Consider the following 20,000-nt stretch of genomic DNA (forward strand, 5'->3'; position numbering starts at 1 on the left):
CATTGGTAAAGAGGTCTCTCAGGAAGTAGGAATCCCAGACTATTACTGGGACACAAAGCCTCTCTGTTGTGTTGGAGATGGACACGTCACAGACAGTTCAGATGGTCACGGACAGTGATGCTAGTGGATTCTCTGGAGCTGTGTAGAACCCCTGTAGTTCTGTAGTTCACCCTCTTTTAGGATGGGTTTGACATTGTTATTGACTGTTCGAGTACTCGCATAATATATTTTATTCAAGCACTTTAGGTACCTATTTTTAGAACACAAGGCCTGCACTGGAAAAAGAAAATGATGTCTGCATGTATCTACAGTATGCCAACAGTGCACAATATCTAATTTATTATAACGATTACAGATAACGAATCCTAATTGCTAAATTGCCTCATATGTACAGTACCAGTCAAACGTTTGGACACACCTACTCATTCAAGGGTTTTTCTTTATTTTTTACTATAAAGACAGGCACACATATAACGTCTCAGAGTTGACAGTGCATGAGGTCAAAGGAATTGTCCTAGAGCTCCGAGACAGGATTGTGTCGAGGTACAGATCTAGGGGAAGGTACCAAAACAATGTCTGCAGCATAAATGGTCCCCAAGAACACAGTGGCCTCCATCATTCTTAAGTGGAAGAGGTTTGGAACCACCGAGACTCTTCCTAGAGCTGGCAGCACGGCCAAACTGAGCAATCGGGGGAGAAGGGCCTTGGTTAGGGAGGTGACCAAGAACCCGATGGTCACTGACAGAGCTCCAGAGTTCCTCTGTGGAGATGGGAGAAGCTTCCAGAAGGACAACCATCTCTGCAGCACTCCACCAATCAGGACGGAAGGACGGAAGCCACTCCTCAGTAAAAGGCACATTGGAGTTTGCCAAAAGGCACCTAAAGGACTCTGACCATGAGAAACAAGATTCTCTGGTCTGATGAAACCAAGATTGAACTCTTTGGCCTGATTGCCAAGCGTCACGTCTGGAGGAAACCTGGCACCATCCCTACGGTGAAGCATGGTGGTGGCAGCATCATACTGTGGGGATGTTTTTCAGTGGGAGGGACTGGGAGACTCATCCAAGATGAACAAAGCAAAGTACAGAGAGATCCTTGATGAAAACCTGCTCCAAAGCATTCAGGACCTCAGACTGGGACGAAGGTTCACCTTCCAACAGGACAAGGACCCTAAGCACACAGCCAAGACAACGCAGGAGTGGCAGCGCATGAGTGGCTGAATGTCCTTGAGTGGCCAAGTCAGAGCCCAAACTTTAACCCGATCGAACATCTCTGAAGAGACCTGAAAATAGCTGTGCAGCGACACTCCCCATCCAACCTGACAGAGCTTGAGAGGATCTGCAGAGAAGAAAGGGAAAAACTCCCCAAATACAGGTGTGCCAAGCTTGTAGCGTCATACCCAAGAAGACTCAAGGCTGTAATCTCTGCCAAAGTTGATTCAACAAAGTTTTTCTCCACAATATTATGGTTTCCAATTGGTAGTTACAGTGTTGTCTCATCGCTGCAACTCCCCTACGGACTCGGAGAGGCCGTAGGGGACACGACCCAACCAAGCCACACTGTTTCTTGACAAAATGCCCACTTAACCCGGAAGCCAGACGCACCAATGTGTCAGAGGAAACACCGTACACCTGGCGATCGTGTCAGCGTGCACTGCGCCTGGCCCGCCACAGGAGTCGCTATTGCGCGATGGGACAAGGATATCCCTGCCGGCAAAACCCTCCCCTAACCCGGACGACGCTGGGCACATTGCGCGCTGCCCCATGGGTCATCCAGTCGCAGCCGGCAGAGACAGAGCCTGGTCTCGAACCCAGAATCTAGTGGCACAGCTAGCACTGTGATGCAGAGCCATAGACCACTGCCCCACTCGGGAGGCCTAGTTTTTTGTTTTTAGTACATTTACAAACATTTCTTAAAACATGTTTTTGCTTTGTCGTTATGGGGTATTATTGATGAGGAGAAAAAACAAACAATTTAATCAATTTTACAATTATGCTGTAACGTAACAAAATGTGGAAAAAGTCAAGGGGTCTGATTACTTCCTGAAGGCACTGTATATGAAACTATTACAACTATGTTGCTGTTTGAAAAGAGAAGTATGAATGAAGTACAGAAATGAATGCAGAACAATGTGCAGAAGTGCCAGTGTTTATATAGTATAAACCAGTCACCTACATCTGATCTGAGTCATATTGGTTCTGTTATGTGTTTATATAGTATAAACCAGTCACCTACATCTGATCTGAGTCATATTGGTTCTGTTATGTGTTTATATAGTATAAACCAGTCACCTACATCTGATCTGAGTCATATTGGTTCTGTTATGTGTTTATATAGTTTAAACCAGTCACCTACATCTGATCTGAGTCATATTGGTTCTGTTATGTGTTTATATAGTTTAAACCAGTCACCTACATCTGATCTGAGTCAGATCGGTTCTGTTATGTGTTTATATAGTATAAACCAGTCAGCTACATCTGATCTGAGTCATATTGGTTCTGTTATGTGTTTATATAGTTTAAACCAGTCACCTCCATCTGATCTGAGTCATATTGGTTCTGTTATGTGTTTATATAGTATAAACCAGTCAGCTACATCTGATCTGAGTCATATTGGTTATGTTATGTGTTTATATAGTATAAACCAGTCACCTACATCTGATCTGAGTCAGATCGGTTCTGTTATGTGTTTATATAGTATAAACCAGTCACCTACATCTGATCTGAGTCAGATCGGTTCTGTTATGTGTTTATATAGTATAAACCAGTCACCTACATCTGATCTGAGTCATATTGGTTCTGTTATGTGTTTATATAGTATAAACCAGTCACCTACATCTGATCTGAGTCATATTGGTTCTGTTATGTGTTTATATAGTATAAACCAGTCACCTACATCTGATCTGAGTCATATTGGTTCTGTTATGTGTTTATATAGTATAAACCAGTCACCTACATCTGATCTGAGTCAGATCGGTTCTGTTATGTGTTTATATAGTATAAACCAGTCACCTACATCTGATCTGAGTCATATTGGTTCTGTTATGTGTTTATATAGTATAAACCAGTCACCTACATCTGATCTGAGTCATATTGGTTCTGTTATGTGTTTATATAGTATAAACCAGTCACCTACATCTGATCTGAGTCATATTGGTTCTGTTATGTGTTTATATAGTATAAACCAGTCACCTACATCTGATCTGAGTCAGATCGGTTCTGTTATGTGTTTATATAGTATAAACCAGTCACCTACATCTGATCTGAGTCAGATCGGTTCTGTTATGTGTTTATATAGTATAAACCAGTCACCTACATCTGATCTGAGTCATATTGGTTCTGTTATGTGTTTATATAGTATAAACCAGTCACCTACATCTGATCTGAGTCATATTGGTTCTGTTATGTGTTTATATAGTATAAACCAGTCACCTACATCTGATCTGAGTCATATTGGTTCTGTTATGTGTTTATATAGTATAAACCAGTCACCTACATCTGATCTGAGTCAGATCGGTTCTGTTATGTGTTTATATAGTATAAACCAGTCACCTACATCTGATCTGAGTCATATTGGTTCTGTTATGTGTTTATATAGTATAAACCAGTCACCTACATCTGATCTGAGTCATATTGGTTCTGTTATGTGTTTATATAGTATAAACCAGTCACCTACATCTGATCTGAGTCATATTAGTTCTGTTATGTGTTTATATAGTATAAACCAGTCAGCTACATCTGATCTGAGTCAGATCGGTTCTGTTATGTGTTTATATAGTATAAACCAGTCACCTACATCTGATCTGAGTCATATTGGTTCTGTTATGTGTTTATATAGTATAAACCAGTCACTTACATCTGATCTGAGTCATATTAGTTCTGTTATGTGTTTATATAGTATAAACCAGTCACCTACATCTGATCTGAGTCATATTGGTTCTGTTATGTGTTTATATAGTATAAACCAGTCACCTACATCTGATCTGAGTCAGATCGGTTCTGTTATGTGTTTATATAGTATAAACCAGTCACCTACATCTGATCTGAGTCATATTGGTTCTGTTATGTGTTTATATAGTATAAACCAGTCACCTACATCTGATCTGAGTCATATTGGTTCTGTTATGTGTTTATATAGTATAAACCAGTCACCTACATCTGATCTGAGTCATATTGGTTCTGTTATGTGTTTATATAGTATAAACCAGTCACCTACATCTGATCTGAGTCAGATCGGTTCTGTTATGTGTTTATATAGTATAAACCAGTCACCTACATCTGATCTGAGTCATATTGGTTCTGTTATGTGTTTATATAGTTTAAACCAGTCACCTACATCTGATCTGAGTCATATTGGTTCTGTTATGTGTTTATATAGTATAAACCAGTCACCTACATCTGATCTGAGTCATATTGGTTCTGTTATGTGTTTATATAGTATAAACCAGTCACCTACATCTGATCTGAGTCAGATCGGTTCTGTTATGTGTTTATATAGTATAAACCAGTCACCTACATCTGATCTGAGTCATATTGGTTCTGTTATGTGTTTATATAGTTTAAACCAGTCACCTACATCTGATCTGAGTCATATTGGTTCTGTTATGTGTTTATATAGTATAAACCAGTCACCTACATCTGATCTGAGTCAGATCGGTTCTGTTATGTGTTTATATAGTATAAACCAGTCACCTACATCTGATCTGAGTCAGATCGGTTCTGTTATGTGTTTATATAGTATAAACCAGTCACCTCCATCTGATCTGAGTCAGACCGGTTCTGTTATGTGTTGTATATAGTATAAACCAGTCACCTACATCTGATCTGAGTCAGATCGGTTATGTTATGTGTTTATATAGTATAAACCAGTCACCTACATCTGATCTGAGTCAGATCGGTTCTGTTATGTGTTTATATAGTATAAACCAGTCACCTACATCTGATCTGAGTCATATTGGTTCTGTTATGTGTTTATATAGTATAAACCAGTCACTTACATCTGATCTGAGTCAGATCGGTTCTGTTGTGTGTTTATATAGTATAAACCAGTCACCTACATCTGATCTGAGTCATATTGGTTCTGTTATGTGTTTATATAGTATAAACCAGTCACCTACATCTGATTTGATTTGATTTGATCTGAGTCATATTGGTTCTGTTATGTGTTTATATAGTATAAACCAGTCACCTACATCTGATCTGAGTCATATTAGTTCTGTTATGTGTTTATATAGTATAAACCAGTCACCTACATCTGATCTGAGTCAGATCGGTTCTGTTATGTGTTTATATAGTATAAACCAGTCACCTACATCTGATCTGAGTGATATTGGTTCTGTTATGTGTTTATATAGTATAAACCAGTCACCTACATCTGATCTGAGTCAGATCGGTTCTGTTATGTGTTTATATAGTATAAACCAGTCACCTACATCTGATCTGAGTCAGATCGGTTCTGTTGTGTGTTTATATAGTATAAACCAGTCACCTCCATCTGATCTGAGTCAGATCGGTTCTGTTATGTGTTTATATAGTATAAACCAGTCACCTACATCTGATCTGAGTCAGATCGGTTCTGTTGTGTGTTTATATAGTATAAACCAGTCACCTCCATCTGATCTGAGTCAGATCGGTTCTGTTATGTGTTTATATAGTATAAACCAGTCACCTACATCTGATCTGAGTGATATTGGTTCTGTTATGTGTTTATATAGTATAAACCAATCACCTACATCTGATCTGAGTCATATTAGTTCTGTTATGTGTTTATATAGTATAAACCAGTCACCTACATCTGATCTGAGTCATATTGGTTCTGTTATGTGTTTATATAGTATAAACCAGTCACCTACATCTGATTTGATTTGATTTGATCTGAGTCATATTGGTTCTGTTATGTGTTTATATAGTATAAACCAGTCACCTACATCTGATCTGAGTCATATTAGTTCTGTTATGTGTTTATATAGTATAAACCAGTCACCTACATCTGATCTGAGTCAGATCGGTTCTGTTATGTGTTTATATAGTATAAACCAGTCACCTACATCTGATCTGAGTGATATTGGTTCTGTTATGTGTTTATATAGTATAAACCAGTCACCTACATCTGATCTGAGTCAGATCGGTTCTGTTATGTGTTTATATAGTATAAACCAGTCACCTACATCTGATCTGAGTGATATTGGTTCTGTTATGTGTTTATATAGTATAAACCAGTCACCTCCATCTGATCTGAGTCAGATCGGTTCTGTTATGTGTTTATATAGTATAAACCAGTCACCTACATCTGATCTGAGTCAGATCGGTTCTGTTGTGTGTTTATATAGTATAAACCAGTCACCTCCATCTGATCTGAGTCAGATCGGTTCTGTTATGTGTTTATATAGTATAAACCAGTCACCTACATCTGATCTGAGTCAGATCGGTTCTGTTGTGTGTTTATATAGTATAAACCAGTCACCTCCATCTGATCTGAGTCAGATCGGTTCTGTTATGTGTTTATATAGTATAAACCAGTCACCTACATCTGATCTGAGTGATATTGGTTCTGTTATGTGTTTATATAGTATAAACCAGTCACCTACATCTGATCTGAGTGATATTGGTTCTGTTATGTGTTTATATAGTATAAACCAGTCACCTACATCTGATCTGAGTCAGATCGGTTCTGTTATGTGTTTATATAGTATAAACCAGTCACCTACATCTGATCTGAGTGATATTGGTTCTGTTATGTGTTTATATAGTATAAACCAGTCACCTCCATCTGATCTGAGTCAGATCGGTTCTGTTATGTGTTTATATAGTATAAACCAGTCACCTACATCTGATCTGAGTCAGATCGGTTCTGTTGTGTGTTTATATAGTATAAACCAGTCACCTCCATCTGATCTGAGTCAGATCGGTTCTGTTATGTGTTTATATAGTATAAACCAGTCACCTACATCTGATCTGAGTCAGATCGGTTCTGTTGTGTGTTTATATAGTATAAACCAGTCACCTCCATCTGATCTGAGTCAGATCGGTTCTGTTATGTGTTTATATAGTATAAACCAGTCACCTACATCTGATCTGAGTGATATTGGTTCTGTTATGTGTTTATATAGTATAAACCAATCACCTACATCTGATCTGAGTCATATTAGTTCTGTTATGTGTTTATATAGTATAAACCAGTCACCTACATCTGATCTGAGTCATATTGGTTCTGTTATGTGTTTATATAGTATAAACCAGTCACCTACATCTGATCTGAGTCATATTAGTTCTGTTATGTGTTTATATAGTATAAACCAGTCACCTACATCTGATCTGAGTCAGATCGGTTCTGTTATGTGTTTATATAGTATAAACCAGTCACCTACATCTGATCTGAGTCATATTGGTTCTGTTATGTGTTTATATAGTTTAAACCAGTCACCTACATCTGATCTGAGTCATATTGGTTCTGTTATGTGTTTATATAGTTTAAACCAGTCACCTACATCTGATCTGAGTCATATTGGTTCTGTTATGTGTTTATATAGTTTAAACCAGTCACCTACATCTGATCTGAGTGATATTGGTTCTGTTATGTGTTTATATAGTATAAACCAGTCACCTACATCTGATCTGAGTCAGATCGGTTCTGTTATGTGTTTATATAGTATAAACCAGTCACCTCCATCTGATCTGAGTCAGATCGGTTCTGTTATGTGTTTATATAGTATAAACCAGTCACCTACATCTGATCTGAGTCAGATCGGTTCTGTTGTGTGTTTATATAGTATAAACCAGTCACCTCCATCTGATCTGAGTCAGATCGGTTCTGTTATGTGTTTATATAGTATAAACCAGTCACCTACATCTGATCTGAGTGATATTGGTTCTGTTATGTGTTTATATAGTATAAACCAGTCACCTACATCTGATCTGAGTGATATTGGTTCTGTTATGTGTTTATATAGTATAAACCAGTCACCTACATCTGATCTGAGTCAGATCGGTTCTGTTATGTGTTTATATAGTATAAACCAGTCACCTACATCTGATCTGAGTGATATTGGTTCTGTTATGTGTTTATATAGTATAAACCAGTCACCTCCATCTGATCTGAGTCAGATCGGTTCTGTTATGTGTTTATATAGTATAAACCAGTCACCTACATCTGATCTGAGTCAGATCGGTTCTGTTGTGTGTTTATATAGTATAAACCAGTCACCTCCATCTGATCTGAGTGATATTGGTTCTGTTATGTGTTTATATAGTATAAACCAATCACCTACATCTGATCTGAGTCATATTAGTTCTGTTATGTGTTTATATAGTATAAACCAGTCACCTACATCTGATCTGAGTCATATTGGTTCTGTTATGTGTTTATATAGTATAAACCAGTCACCTACATCTGATCTGAGTCATATTAGTTCTGTTATGTGTTTATATAGTATAAACCAGTCACCTACATCTGATCTGAGTCAGATCGGTTCTGTTATGTGTTTATATAGTATAAACCAGTCACCTACATCTGATCTGAGTCATATTGGTTCTGTTATGTGTTTATATAGTTTAAACCAGTCACCTACATCTGATCTGAGTCATATTGGTTCTGTTATGTGTTTATATAGTTTAAACCAGTCACCTACATCTGATCTGAGTCATATTGGTTCTGTTATGTGTTTATATAGTTTAAACCAGTCACCTACATCTGATCTGAGTGATATTGGTTCTGTTATGTGTTTATATAGTATAAACCAGTCACCTACATCTGATCTGAGTCAGATCGGTTCTGTTATGTGTTTATATAGTATAAACCAGTCACCTCCATCTGATCTGAGTCAGATCGGTTCTGTTATGTGTTTATATAGTATAAACCAGTCACCTACATCTGATCTGAGTCAGATCGGTTCTGTTGTGTGTTTATATAGTATAAACCAGTCACCTCCATCTGATCTGAGTCAGATCGGTTCTGTTATGTGTTTATATAGTATAAACCAGTCACCTACATCTGATCTGAGTGATATTGGTTCTGTTATGTGTTTATATAGTATAAACCAGTCACCTACATCTGATCTGAGTGATATTGGTTCTGTTATGTGTTTATATAGTATAAACCAGTCACCTACATCTGATCTGAGTCAGATCGGTTCTGTTATGTGTTTATATAGTATAAACCAGTCACCTACATCTGATCTGAGTGATATTGGTTCTGTTATGTGTTTATATAGTATAAACCAGTCACCTCCATCTGATCTGAGTCAGATCGGTTCTGTTATGTGTTTATATAGTATAAACCAGTCACCTACATCTGATCTGAGTCAGATCGGTTCTGTTGTGTGTTTATATAGTATAAACCAGTCACCTCCATCTGATCTGAGTCAGATCGGTTCTGTTATGTGTTTATATAGTATAAACCAGTCACCTACATCTGATCTGAGTCAGATCGGTTCTGTTGTGTGTTTATATAGTATAAACCAGTCACCTCCATCTGATCTGAGTCAGATCGGTTCTGTTATGTGTTTATATAGTATAAACCAGTCACCTACATCTGATCTGAGTGATATTGGTTCTGTTATGTGTTTATATAGTATAAACCAATCACCTACATCTGATCTGAGTCATATTAGTTCTGTTATGTGTTTATATAGTATAAACCAGTCACCTACATCTGATCTGAGTCATATTGGTTCTGTTATGTGTTTATATAGTATAAACCAGTCACCTACATCTGATCTGAGTCATATTAGTTCTGTTATGTGTTTATATAGTATAAACCAGTCACCTACATCTGATCTGAGTCAGATCGGTTCTGTTATGTGTTTATATAGTATAAACCAGTCACCTACATCTGATCTGAGTCATATTGGTTCTGTTATGTGTTTATATAGTTTAAACCAGTCACCTACATCTGATCTGAGTGATATTGGTTCTGTTATGTGTTTATATAGTATAAACCAGTCACCTACATCTGATCTGAGTCATATTGGTTCTGTTATGTGTTTATATAGTATAAACCAGTCACCTCCATCTGATCTGAGTCATATTGGTTCTGTTATGTGTTTATATAGTATAAACCAGTCACCTACATCTGATCTGAGTCATATTAGTTCTGTTATGTGTTTATATAGTATAAACCAGTCACCTACATCTGATCTGAGTCAGATCGGTTCTGTTATGTGTTTATATAGTATAAACCAGTCACCTACATCTGATCTGAGTCATATTGGTTCTGTTATGTGTTTATATAGTATAAACCAGTCACCTACATCTGATTTGATTTGATTTGATCTGAGTCATATTGGTTCTGTTATGTGTTTATATAGTATAAACCAGTCACCTACATCTGATCTGAGTCATATTAGTTCTGTTATGTGTTTATATAGTATAAACCAGTCACCTACATCTGATCTGAGTCAGATCGGTTCTGTTATGTGTTTATATAGTATAAACCAGTCACCTACATCTGATCTGAGTGATATTGGTTCTGTTATGTGTTTATATAGTATAAACCAGTCACCTACATCTGATCTGAGTCAGATCGGTTCTGTTATGTGTTTATATAGTATAAACCAGTCACCTACATCTGATCTGAGTGATATTGGTTCTGTTATGTGTTTATATAGTATAAACCAGTCACCTCCATCTGATCTGAGTCAGATCGGTTCTGTTATGTGTTTATATAGTATAAACCAGTCACCTACATCTGATCTGAGTCAGATCGGTTCTGTTATGTGTTTATATAGTATAAACCAGTCACCTACATCTGATCTGAGTCAGATCGGTTCTGTTGTGTGTTTATATAGTATAAACCAGTCACCTCCATCTGATCTGAGTCAGATCGGTTCTGTTATGTGTTTATATAGTATAAACCAGTCACCTACATCTGATCTGAGTCAGATCGGTTCTGTTGTGTGTTTATATAGTATAAACCAGTCACCTCCATCTGATCTGAGTCAGATCGGTTCTGTTATGTGTTTATATAGTATAAACCAGTCACCTACATCTGATCTGAGTGATATTGGTTCTGTTATGTGTTTATATAGTATAAACCAATCACCTACATCTGATCTGAGTCATATTAGTTCTGTTATGTGTTTATATAGTATAAACCAGTCACCTACATCTGATCTGAGTCATATTGGTTCTGTTATGTGTTTATATAGTATAAACCAGTCACCTACATCTGATCTGAGTCATATTAGTTCTGTTATGTGTTTATATAGTATAAACCAGTCACCTACATCTGATCTGAGTCAGATCGGTTCTGTTATGTGTTTATATAGTATAAACCAGTCACCTACATCTGATCTGAGTCAGATCGGTTCTGTTATGTGTTTATATAGTATAAACCAGTCACCTACATCTGATCTGAGTGATATTGGTTCTGTTATGTGTTTATATAGTATAAACCAGTCACCTCCATCTGATCTGAGTCAGATCGGTTCTGTTATGTGTTTATATAGTATAAACCAGTCACCTACATCTGATCTGAGTCAGATCGGTTCTGTTGTGTGTTTATATAGTATAAACCAGTCACCTCCATCTGATCTGAGTCAGATCGGTTCTGTTATGTGTTTATATAGTATAAACCAGTCACCTACATCTGATCTGAGTCAGATCGGTTCTGTTGTGTGTTTATATAGTATAAACCAGTCACCTCCATCTGATCTGAGTCAGATCGGTTCTGTTATGTGTTTATATAGTATAAACCAGTCACCTACATCTGATCTGAGTGATATTGGTTCTGTTATGTGTTTATATAGTATAAACCAATCACCTACATCTGATCTGAGTCATATTAGTTCTGTTATGTGTTTATATAGTATAAACCAGTCACCTACATCTGATCTGAGTCATATTGGTTCTGTTATGTGTTTATATAGTATAAACCAGTCACCTACATCTGATCTGAGTCATATTAGTTCTGTTATGTGTTTATATAGTATAAACCAGTCACCTACATCTGATCTGAGTCAGATCGGTTCTGTTATGTGTTTATATAGTATAAACCAGTCACCTACATCTGATCTGAGTCATATTGGTTCTGTTATGTGTTTATATAGTTTAAACCAGTCACCTACATCTGATCTGAGTGATATTGGTTCTGTTATGTGTTTATATAGTATAAACCAGTCACCTACATCTGATCTGAGTCATATTGGTTCTGTTATGTGTTTATATAGTATAAACCAGTCACCTCCATCTGATCTGAGTCATATTGGTTCTGTTATGTGTTTATATAGTATAAACCAGTCACCTACATCTGATCTGAGTCATATTAGTTCTGTTATGTGTTTATATAGTATAAACCAGTCACCTACATCTGATCTGAGTCAGATCGGTTCTGTTATGTGTTTATATAGTATAAACCAGTCACCTACATCTGATCTGAGTCATATTGGTTCTGTTATGTGTTTATATAGTATAAACCAGTCACCTACATCTGATTTGATTTGATTTGATCTGAGTCATATTGGTTCTGTTATGTGTTTATATAGTATAAACCAGTCACCTACATCTGATCTGAGTCATATTAGTTCTGTTATGTGTTTATATAGTATAAACCAGTCACCTACATCTGATCTGAGTCAGATCGGTTCTGTTATGTGTTTATATAGTATAAACCAGTCACCTACATCTGATCTGAGTGATATTGGTTCTGTTATGTGTTTATATAGTATAAACCAGTCACCTACATCTGATCTGAGTCAGATCGGTTCTGTTATGTGTTTATATAGTATAAACCAGTCACCTACATCTGATCTGAGTGATATTGGTTCTGTTATGTGTTTATATAGTATAAACCAGTCACCTCCATCTGATCTGAGTCAGATCGGTTCTGTTATGTGTTTATATAGTATAAACCAGTCACCTACATCTGATCTGAGTCAGATCGGTTCTGTTATGTGTTTATATAGTATAAACCAGTCACCTACATCTGATCTGAGTCAGATCGGTTCTGTTGTGTGTTTATATAGTATAAACCAGTCACCTCCATCTGATCTGAGTCAGATCGGTTCTGTTATGTGTTTATATAGTATAAACCAGTCACCTACATCTGATCTGAGTCAGATCGGTTCTGTTGTGTGTTTATATAGTATAAACCAGTCACCTCCATCTGATCTGAGTCAGATCGGTTCTGTTATGTGTTTATATAGTATAAACCAGTCACCTACATCTGATCTGAGTCAGATCGGTTCTGTTGTGTGTTTATATAGTATAAACCAGTCACCTCCATCTGATCTGAGTCAGATCGGTTCTGTTATGTGTTTATATAGTATAAACCAGTCACCTACATCTGATCTGAGTGATATTGGTTCTGTTATGTGTTTATATAGTATAAACCAATCACCTACATCTGATCTGAGTCATATTAGTTCTGTTATGTGTTTATATAGTATAAACCAGTCACCTACATCTGATCTGAGTCATATTGGTTCTGTTATGTGTTTATATAGTATAAACCAGTCACCTACATCTGATCTGAGTCATATTAGTTCTGTTATGTGTTTATATAGTATAAACCAGTCACCTACATCTGATCTGAGTCAGATCGGTTCTGTTATGTGTTTATATAGTATAAACCAGTCACCTACATCTGATCTGAGTCATATTGGTTCTGTTATGTGTTTATATAGTTTAAACCAGTCACCTACATCTGATCTGAGTGATATTGGTTCTGTTATGTGTTTATATAGTATAAACCAGTCACCTACATCTGATCTGAGTCATATTGGTTCTGTTATGTGTTTATATAGTATAAACCAGTCACCTCCATCTGATCTGAGTCATATTGGTTCTGTTATGTGTTTATATAGTATAAACCAGTCACCTACATCTGATCTGAGTCATATTAGTTCTGTTATGTGTTTATATAGTATAAACCAGTCACCTACATCTGATCTGAGTCAGATCGGTTCTGTTATGTGTTTATATAGTATAAACCAGTCACCTACATCTGATCTGAGTCATATTGGTTCTGTTATGTGTTTATATAGTATAAACCAGTCACCTACATCTGATTTGATTTGATTTGATCTGAGTCATATTGGTTCTGTTATGTGTTTATATAGTATAAACCAGTCACCTACATCTGATCTGAGTCATATTAGTTCTGTTATGTGTTTATATAGTATAAACCAGTCACCTACATCTGATCTGAGTCAGATCGGTTCTGTTATGTGTTTATATAGTATAAACCAGTCACCTACATCTGATCTGAGTGATATTGGTTCTGTTATGTGTTTATATAGTATAAACCAGTCACCTACATCTGATCTGAGTCAGATCGGTTCTGTTATGTGTTTATATAGTATAAACCAGTCACCTACATCTGATCTGAGTGATATTGGTTCTGTTATGTGTTTATATAGTATAAACCAGTCACCTCCATCTGATCTGAGTCAGATCGGTTCTGTTATGTGTTTATATAGTATAAACCAGTCACCTACATCTGATCTGAGTCAGATCGGTTCTGTTATGTGTTTATATAGTATAAACCAGTCACCTACATCTGATCTGAGTCAGATCGGTTCTGTTGTGTGTTTATATAGTATAAACCAGTCACCTCCATCTGATCTGAGTCAGATCGGTTCTGTTATGTGTTTATATAGTATAAACCAGTCACCTACATCTGATCTGAGTCAGATCGGTTCTGTTGTGTGTTTATATAGTATAAACCAGTCACCTCCATCTGATCTGAGTCAGATCGGTTCTGTTATGTGTTTATATAGTATAAACCAGTCACCTACATCTGATCTGAGTGATATTGGTTCTGTTATGTGTTTATATAGTATAAACCAATCACCTACATCTGATCTGAGTCATATTAGTTCTGTTATGTGTTTATATAGTATAAACCAGTCACCTACATCTGATCTGAGTCATATTGGTTCTGTTATGTGTTTATATAGTATAAACCAGTCACCTACATCTGATCTGAGTCATATTAGTTCTGTTATGTGTTTATATAGTATAAACCAGTCACCTACATCTGATCTGAGTCAGATCGGTTCTGTTATGTGTTTATATAGTATAAACCAGTCACCTACATCTGATCTGAGTCATATTGGTTCTGTTATGTGTTTATATAGTTTAAACCAGTCACCTACATCTGATCTGAGTGATATTGGTTCTGTTATGTGTTTATATAGTATAAACCAGTCACCTACATCTGATCTGAGTCATATTGGTTCTGTTATGTGTTTATATAGTATAAACCAGTCACCTCCATCTGATCTGAGTCATATTGGTTCTGTTATGTGTTTATATAGTATAAACCAGTCACCTACATCTGATCTGAGTCATATTAGTTCTGTTATGTGTTTATATAGTATAAACCAGTCACCTACATCTGATCTGAGTCAGATCGGTTCTGTTATGTGTTTATATAGTATAAACCAGTCACCTACATCTGATCTGAGTCATATTGGTTCTGTTATGTGTTTATATAGTATAAACCAGTCACCTACATCTGATTTGATTTGATTTGATCTGAGTCATATTGGTTCTGTTATGTGTTTATATAGTATAAACCAGTCACCTACATCTGATCTGAGTCATATTAGTTCTGTTATGTGTTTATATAGTATAAACCAGTCACCTACATCTGATCTGAGTCAGATCGGTTCTGTTATGTGTTTATATAGTATAAACCAGTCACCTACATCTGATCTGAGTGATATTGGTTCTGTTATGTGTTTATATAGTATAAACCAGTCACCTACATCTGATCTGAGTCAGATCGGTTCTGTTATGTGTTTATATAGTATAAACCAGTCACCTACATCTGATCTGAGTTATATTGGTTCTGTTATGTGTTTATATAGTATAAACCAGTCACCTCCATCTGATCTGAGTCAGATCGGTTCTGTTATGTGTTTATATAGTATAAACCAGTCACCTACATCTGATCTGAGTCAGATCGGTTCTGTTGTGTGTTTATATAGTATAAACCAGTCACCTCCATCTGATCTGAGTCAGATCGGTTCTGTTATGTGTTTATATAGTATAAACCAGTCACCTACATCTGATCTGAGTGATATTGGTTCTGTTATGTGTTTATATAGTATAAACCAGTCACCTACATCTGATCTGAGTCATATTAGTTCTGTTATGTGTTTATATAGTATAAACCAGTCACCTACATCTGATCTGAGTCATATTAGTTCTGTTATGTGTTTATATAGTATAAACCAGTCACCTACATCTGATCTGAGTCAGATCGGTTCTGTTATGTGTTTATATAGTATAAACCAGTCACCTACATCTGATCTGAGTCATATTGGTTCTGTTATGTGTTTATATAGTATAAACCAGTCACCTACATCTGATCTGAGTCAGATCGGTTCTGTTATGTGTTTATATAGTATAAACCAGTCACCTACATCTGATCTGAGTCATATTGGTTCTGTTATGTGTTTATATAGTATAAACCAGTCACCTACATCTGATCTGAGTCATATTGGTTCTGTTATGTGTTTATATAGTATAAACCAGTCACCTCCATCTGATCTGAGTCATATTGGTTCTGTTATGTGTTTATATAGTATAAACCAGTCACCTACATCTGATCTGAGTCATATTAGTTCTGTTATGTGTTTATATAGTATAAACCAGTCACCTACATCTGATCTGAGTCATATTGGTTCTGTTATGTGTTTATATAGTATAAACCAGTCACCTACATCTGATCTGAGTCATATTGGTTCTGTTATGTGTTTATATAGTATAAACCAGTCACCTACATCTGATCTGAGTCATATTAGTTCTGTTATGTGTTTATATAGTATAAACCAGTCACCTACATCTGATCTGAGTCATATTGGTTCTGTTATGTGTTTATATAGTATAAACCAGTCACCTACATCTGATCTGAGTCATATTGGTTCTGTTATGTGTTTATATAGTATAAACCAGTCACCTACATCTGATCTGAGTCATATTGGTTCTGTTATGTGTTTATATAGTATAAACCAGTCACCTACATCTGATCTGAGTCATATTGGTTCTGTTATGTGTTTATATAGTATAAACCAGTCACCTACATCTGATCTGAGTGATATTGGTTCTGTTATGTGTTTATATAGTATAAACCAGTCACCTACATCTGATCTGAGTCATATTAGTTCTGTTATGTGTTTATATAGTATAAACCAGTCACCTACATCTGATCTGAGTGATATTGGTTCTGTTATGTGTTTATATAGTATAAACCAGTCACCTACATCTGATCTGAGTCATATTAGTTCTGTTATGTGTTTATATAGTATAAACCAGTCACCTACATCTGATCTGAGTCATATTAGTTCTGTTATGTGTTTATATAGTATAAACCAGTCACCTACATCTGATCTGAGTCATATTGGTTCTGTTATGTGTTGTTATAGTTGTCACTTGGCCTGAGACATGGCTGTAGACTCCTGTAGACTCTAACAACCTGAGGACTCATGTCTCACTAGTCTTCTGCTGTCATAACAATGCTATCCTGAACCTAGTAGCCTGTTAAACTGTAAACCTGTGTACTGTATCAGACTTGTAGCTGTGTCTGTGTGACAGGAAGCTGATGAAGAAGCTGAGTATGGAGCCTCTGGAGAGGATCACCAGCCTACAGACTCTATGGGACAACCACAAAGTAGCAGAACCAGGACCGTGTGGTGAATACAATACCTTATTGTGTGTGTGTGTGTGTGTGCGTGTGTGTGTGTGTGCGTGTGCGTGCGCCCGCATATCGCTACATTGACCCTGCTCTCTCCTATATCTGTGTTCTGTTGCATGCGTGTGTGTGTGGATGTGTATCACTACATTGACTGTCCGCTGTCTGTCTCTTTCCTCTCTCTATTTCTCTCTCACTCTCTCTTCTCTCTGTCTTCTCTCTTTTCACTCTCTCCGCTCTCTCTCTCTTTCCTCTCTCTATTTTCTCTCTCACTCTCTCTTCTCTCTGTCTTCTCTCTTTTCACTCTCTCCGCTCTCTCTCTCTTTCCTCTCTCTATTTTCTCTTTCTTTTCTATCTCTTTCCTCTCTCTCTCTCTCTCTCTCTCTCTCTCTCTCTGTCTGTCTCTCTGTCTCTGTCTGTCTCTCTCTCTCTGTCTGTCTCTCTTTGTCTCTCTCTCTGTCTCTCTCTCTCTGTCTCTCTCTCTGTCTCTCTCTGTCTCTCTCTCTCTATATATATATCTCTCTATCTCCCCTCTCCAGGTGGTTTCTCTCAGAGTTACAGATGTGTGTGTGACTGGCTGGGTCTGCCCTACAGAGAGGAAGTTCAATGGGTCAGTATCCTCTTGGCTAACGTAGATACTTCACAAATTATTTATGACTAAATAAATTATTACTATCAGGTGTGTTTTAACATGTCCTTACATCTGGGGAATGACACGAGGTTTGTGTTCATGTCCATGTGGTCTTGTCCATTCAATGGAACATGTAGCCTAGGTACTGTCGGTTCTAGAATCACGATGACAGTGGTGACACACCTACTCTAACAGTCACTTCCTGTCTAATCAAATCAGAGTTTATTGGTAGCGAACACAGATTTGTAGATGTTATTCTTCTGTTTCCAGCTCCAACAGTGCAGTAATATACAGTACACACCTGTCACACTTAGCAGGATGTAGACACACCGTCTGCTGCATAAAATGTGCTTATAAATCATTTGTTAATTCTTCATCTTGAAGTGCTCGATTCCATTTAACGTAGCTATTTGATTACTATGACAGTGGTGAGAAGGAAGCTCACAGTCTGTTTCCTGTCACGTCTTCTAGGATGTAGACACCATCTATCTGACTCAAGACACACGGGATCTCAGCCTGCAGGACTTCAGTCATCTGGAGAATAGGTGAGTCACTAGGTTCAAGACACACAGGATCTCAGCCATCGGGACTTCAGTCATCTGGAGAATAGGTGAGTCACTAGGTTCAAGACACACGGGATCTCAGCCTGCAGGACTTCAGTCATCTGGAGAATAGGTGAGTCACTAGGTTCAAGACACATGGGATCTCAGCCTGCAGGACTTCAGTCATCTGGAGAATAGGTGAGTCACTAGGTTCAAGACACACGGGATCTCAGCCTGCAGGACTTCAGTCATCTGGAGAATAGGTGAGTCACTAGGTTCAAGACACACGGGATCTCAGCCTGCAGGACTTCAGTCATCTGGAGAATAGGTGAGTCACTAGGTTCAAGACACATGGGATCTCAGCCTGCAGGACTTCAGTCATCTGGAGAATAGGTGAGTCACTAGGTTCAAGACACACGGGATATCAGCCTGCAGGACTTCAGTCATCTGGAGAATAGGTGAGTCACTAGGTTCAAGACACACGGGATCTCAGCCTGCAGGACTTCAGTCATCTGGAGAATAGGTGAGTCACTAGGTTCAAGACACACGGGATCTCAGCCTGCAGGACTTCAGTCATCTGGAGAATAGGTGAGTCACTAGGTTCAAGACACACGGGATCTCAGCCTGCAGGACTTCAGTCACCTGGAGAATAGGTGAGTCACTAGGTTCTATCTCATGCACTGTAGTACTCTATCATGGCAGCTACTGAACAGTAATACAGTAATAGACTTTGTCATGTTTTCTAACATTAATGTTAAAGGGGAAGTCCGCAGTAACAAAGCAAATAGCTAAACGTTGTCCCACTACTGTTTGTGTAAAAAGCTGAGGGATGTGGCTAAAGTGACCAGTCTCAGATGAATAGACAGGGCTCTGGGTGGAAGGACTGACCATCCATGATAAACAGTCGTGGCCAAAAGTTTTGACAATGACACAAATATTAAGTCTGCTGCCTCAGTTTGTATGATGGCAATTTGCATATACTCCAGAATGTTATGAAGAGTGATCAGATGGATTGCATTTAATTGCAAAGTCACTCTTTGCCATGCAAATGAACTGAATCCCCAAAAAACATTTCCACTGCATTTCATCCCTGCCACAAAAGGACCAGCTGACATCATGTCAGGGATTCTCTCGTTAACACAGGTGTGTGAGTGTTGACGAGGACAAGGCTGGAGATCACTCTGTCATGCTGA

At 37.5% G+C, this 20,000-nt stretch overlaps 1 protein-coding gene across 1 annotated transcript in view; it reads left to right on the plus strand.

Annotated features, from left to right (window-relative positions):
* The window catches only part of LOC139419367 (F-actin-uncapping protein LRRC16A-like), a 208,182-nt gene that overhangs the window by 77,150 nt on the left and 111,032 nt on the right, over nucleotides 1–20,000 (plus strand). Inside the window, exons 6-8 of the mRNA XM_071169311.1 lie at nucleotides 17,538–17,635; nucleotides 18,174–18,244; nucleotides 18,737–18,810. Coding sequence (XP_071025412.1) covers nucleotides 17,538–17,635; nucleotides 18,174–18,244; nucleotides 18,737–18,810 — 243 coding nt within the window. The remainder of the gene's footprint in view (nucleotides 1–17,537; nucleotides 17,636–18,173; nucleotides 18,245–18,736; nucleotides 18,811–20,000) is intronic.

This window comes from Oncorhynchus clarkii, chromosome 2 (genome assembly GCF_045791955.1).
Source record: "Oncorhynchus clarkii lewisi isolate Uvic-CL-2024 chromosome 2, UVic_Ocla_1.0, whole genome shotgun sequence".
In the NCBI taxonomy this organism is placed as follows: domain Eukaryota; kingdom Metazoa; phylum Chordata; class Actinopteri; order Salmoniformes; family Salmonidae; genus Oncorhynchus; species Oncorhynchus clarkii.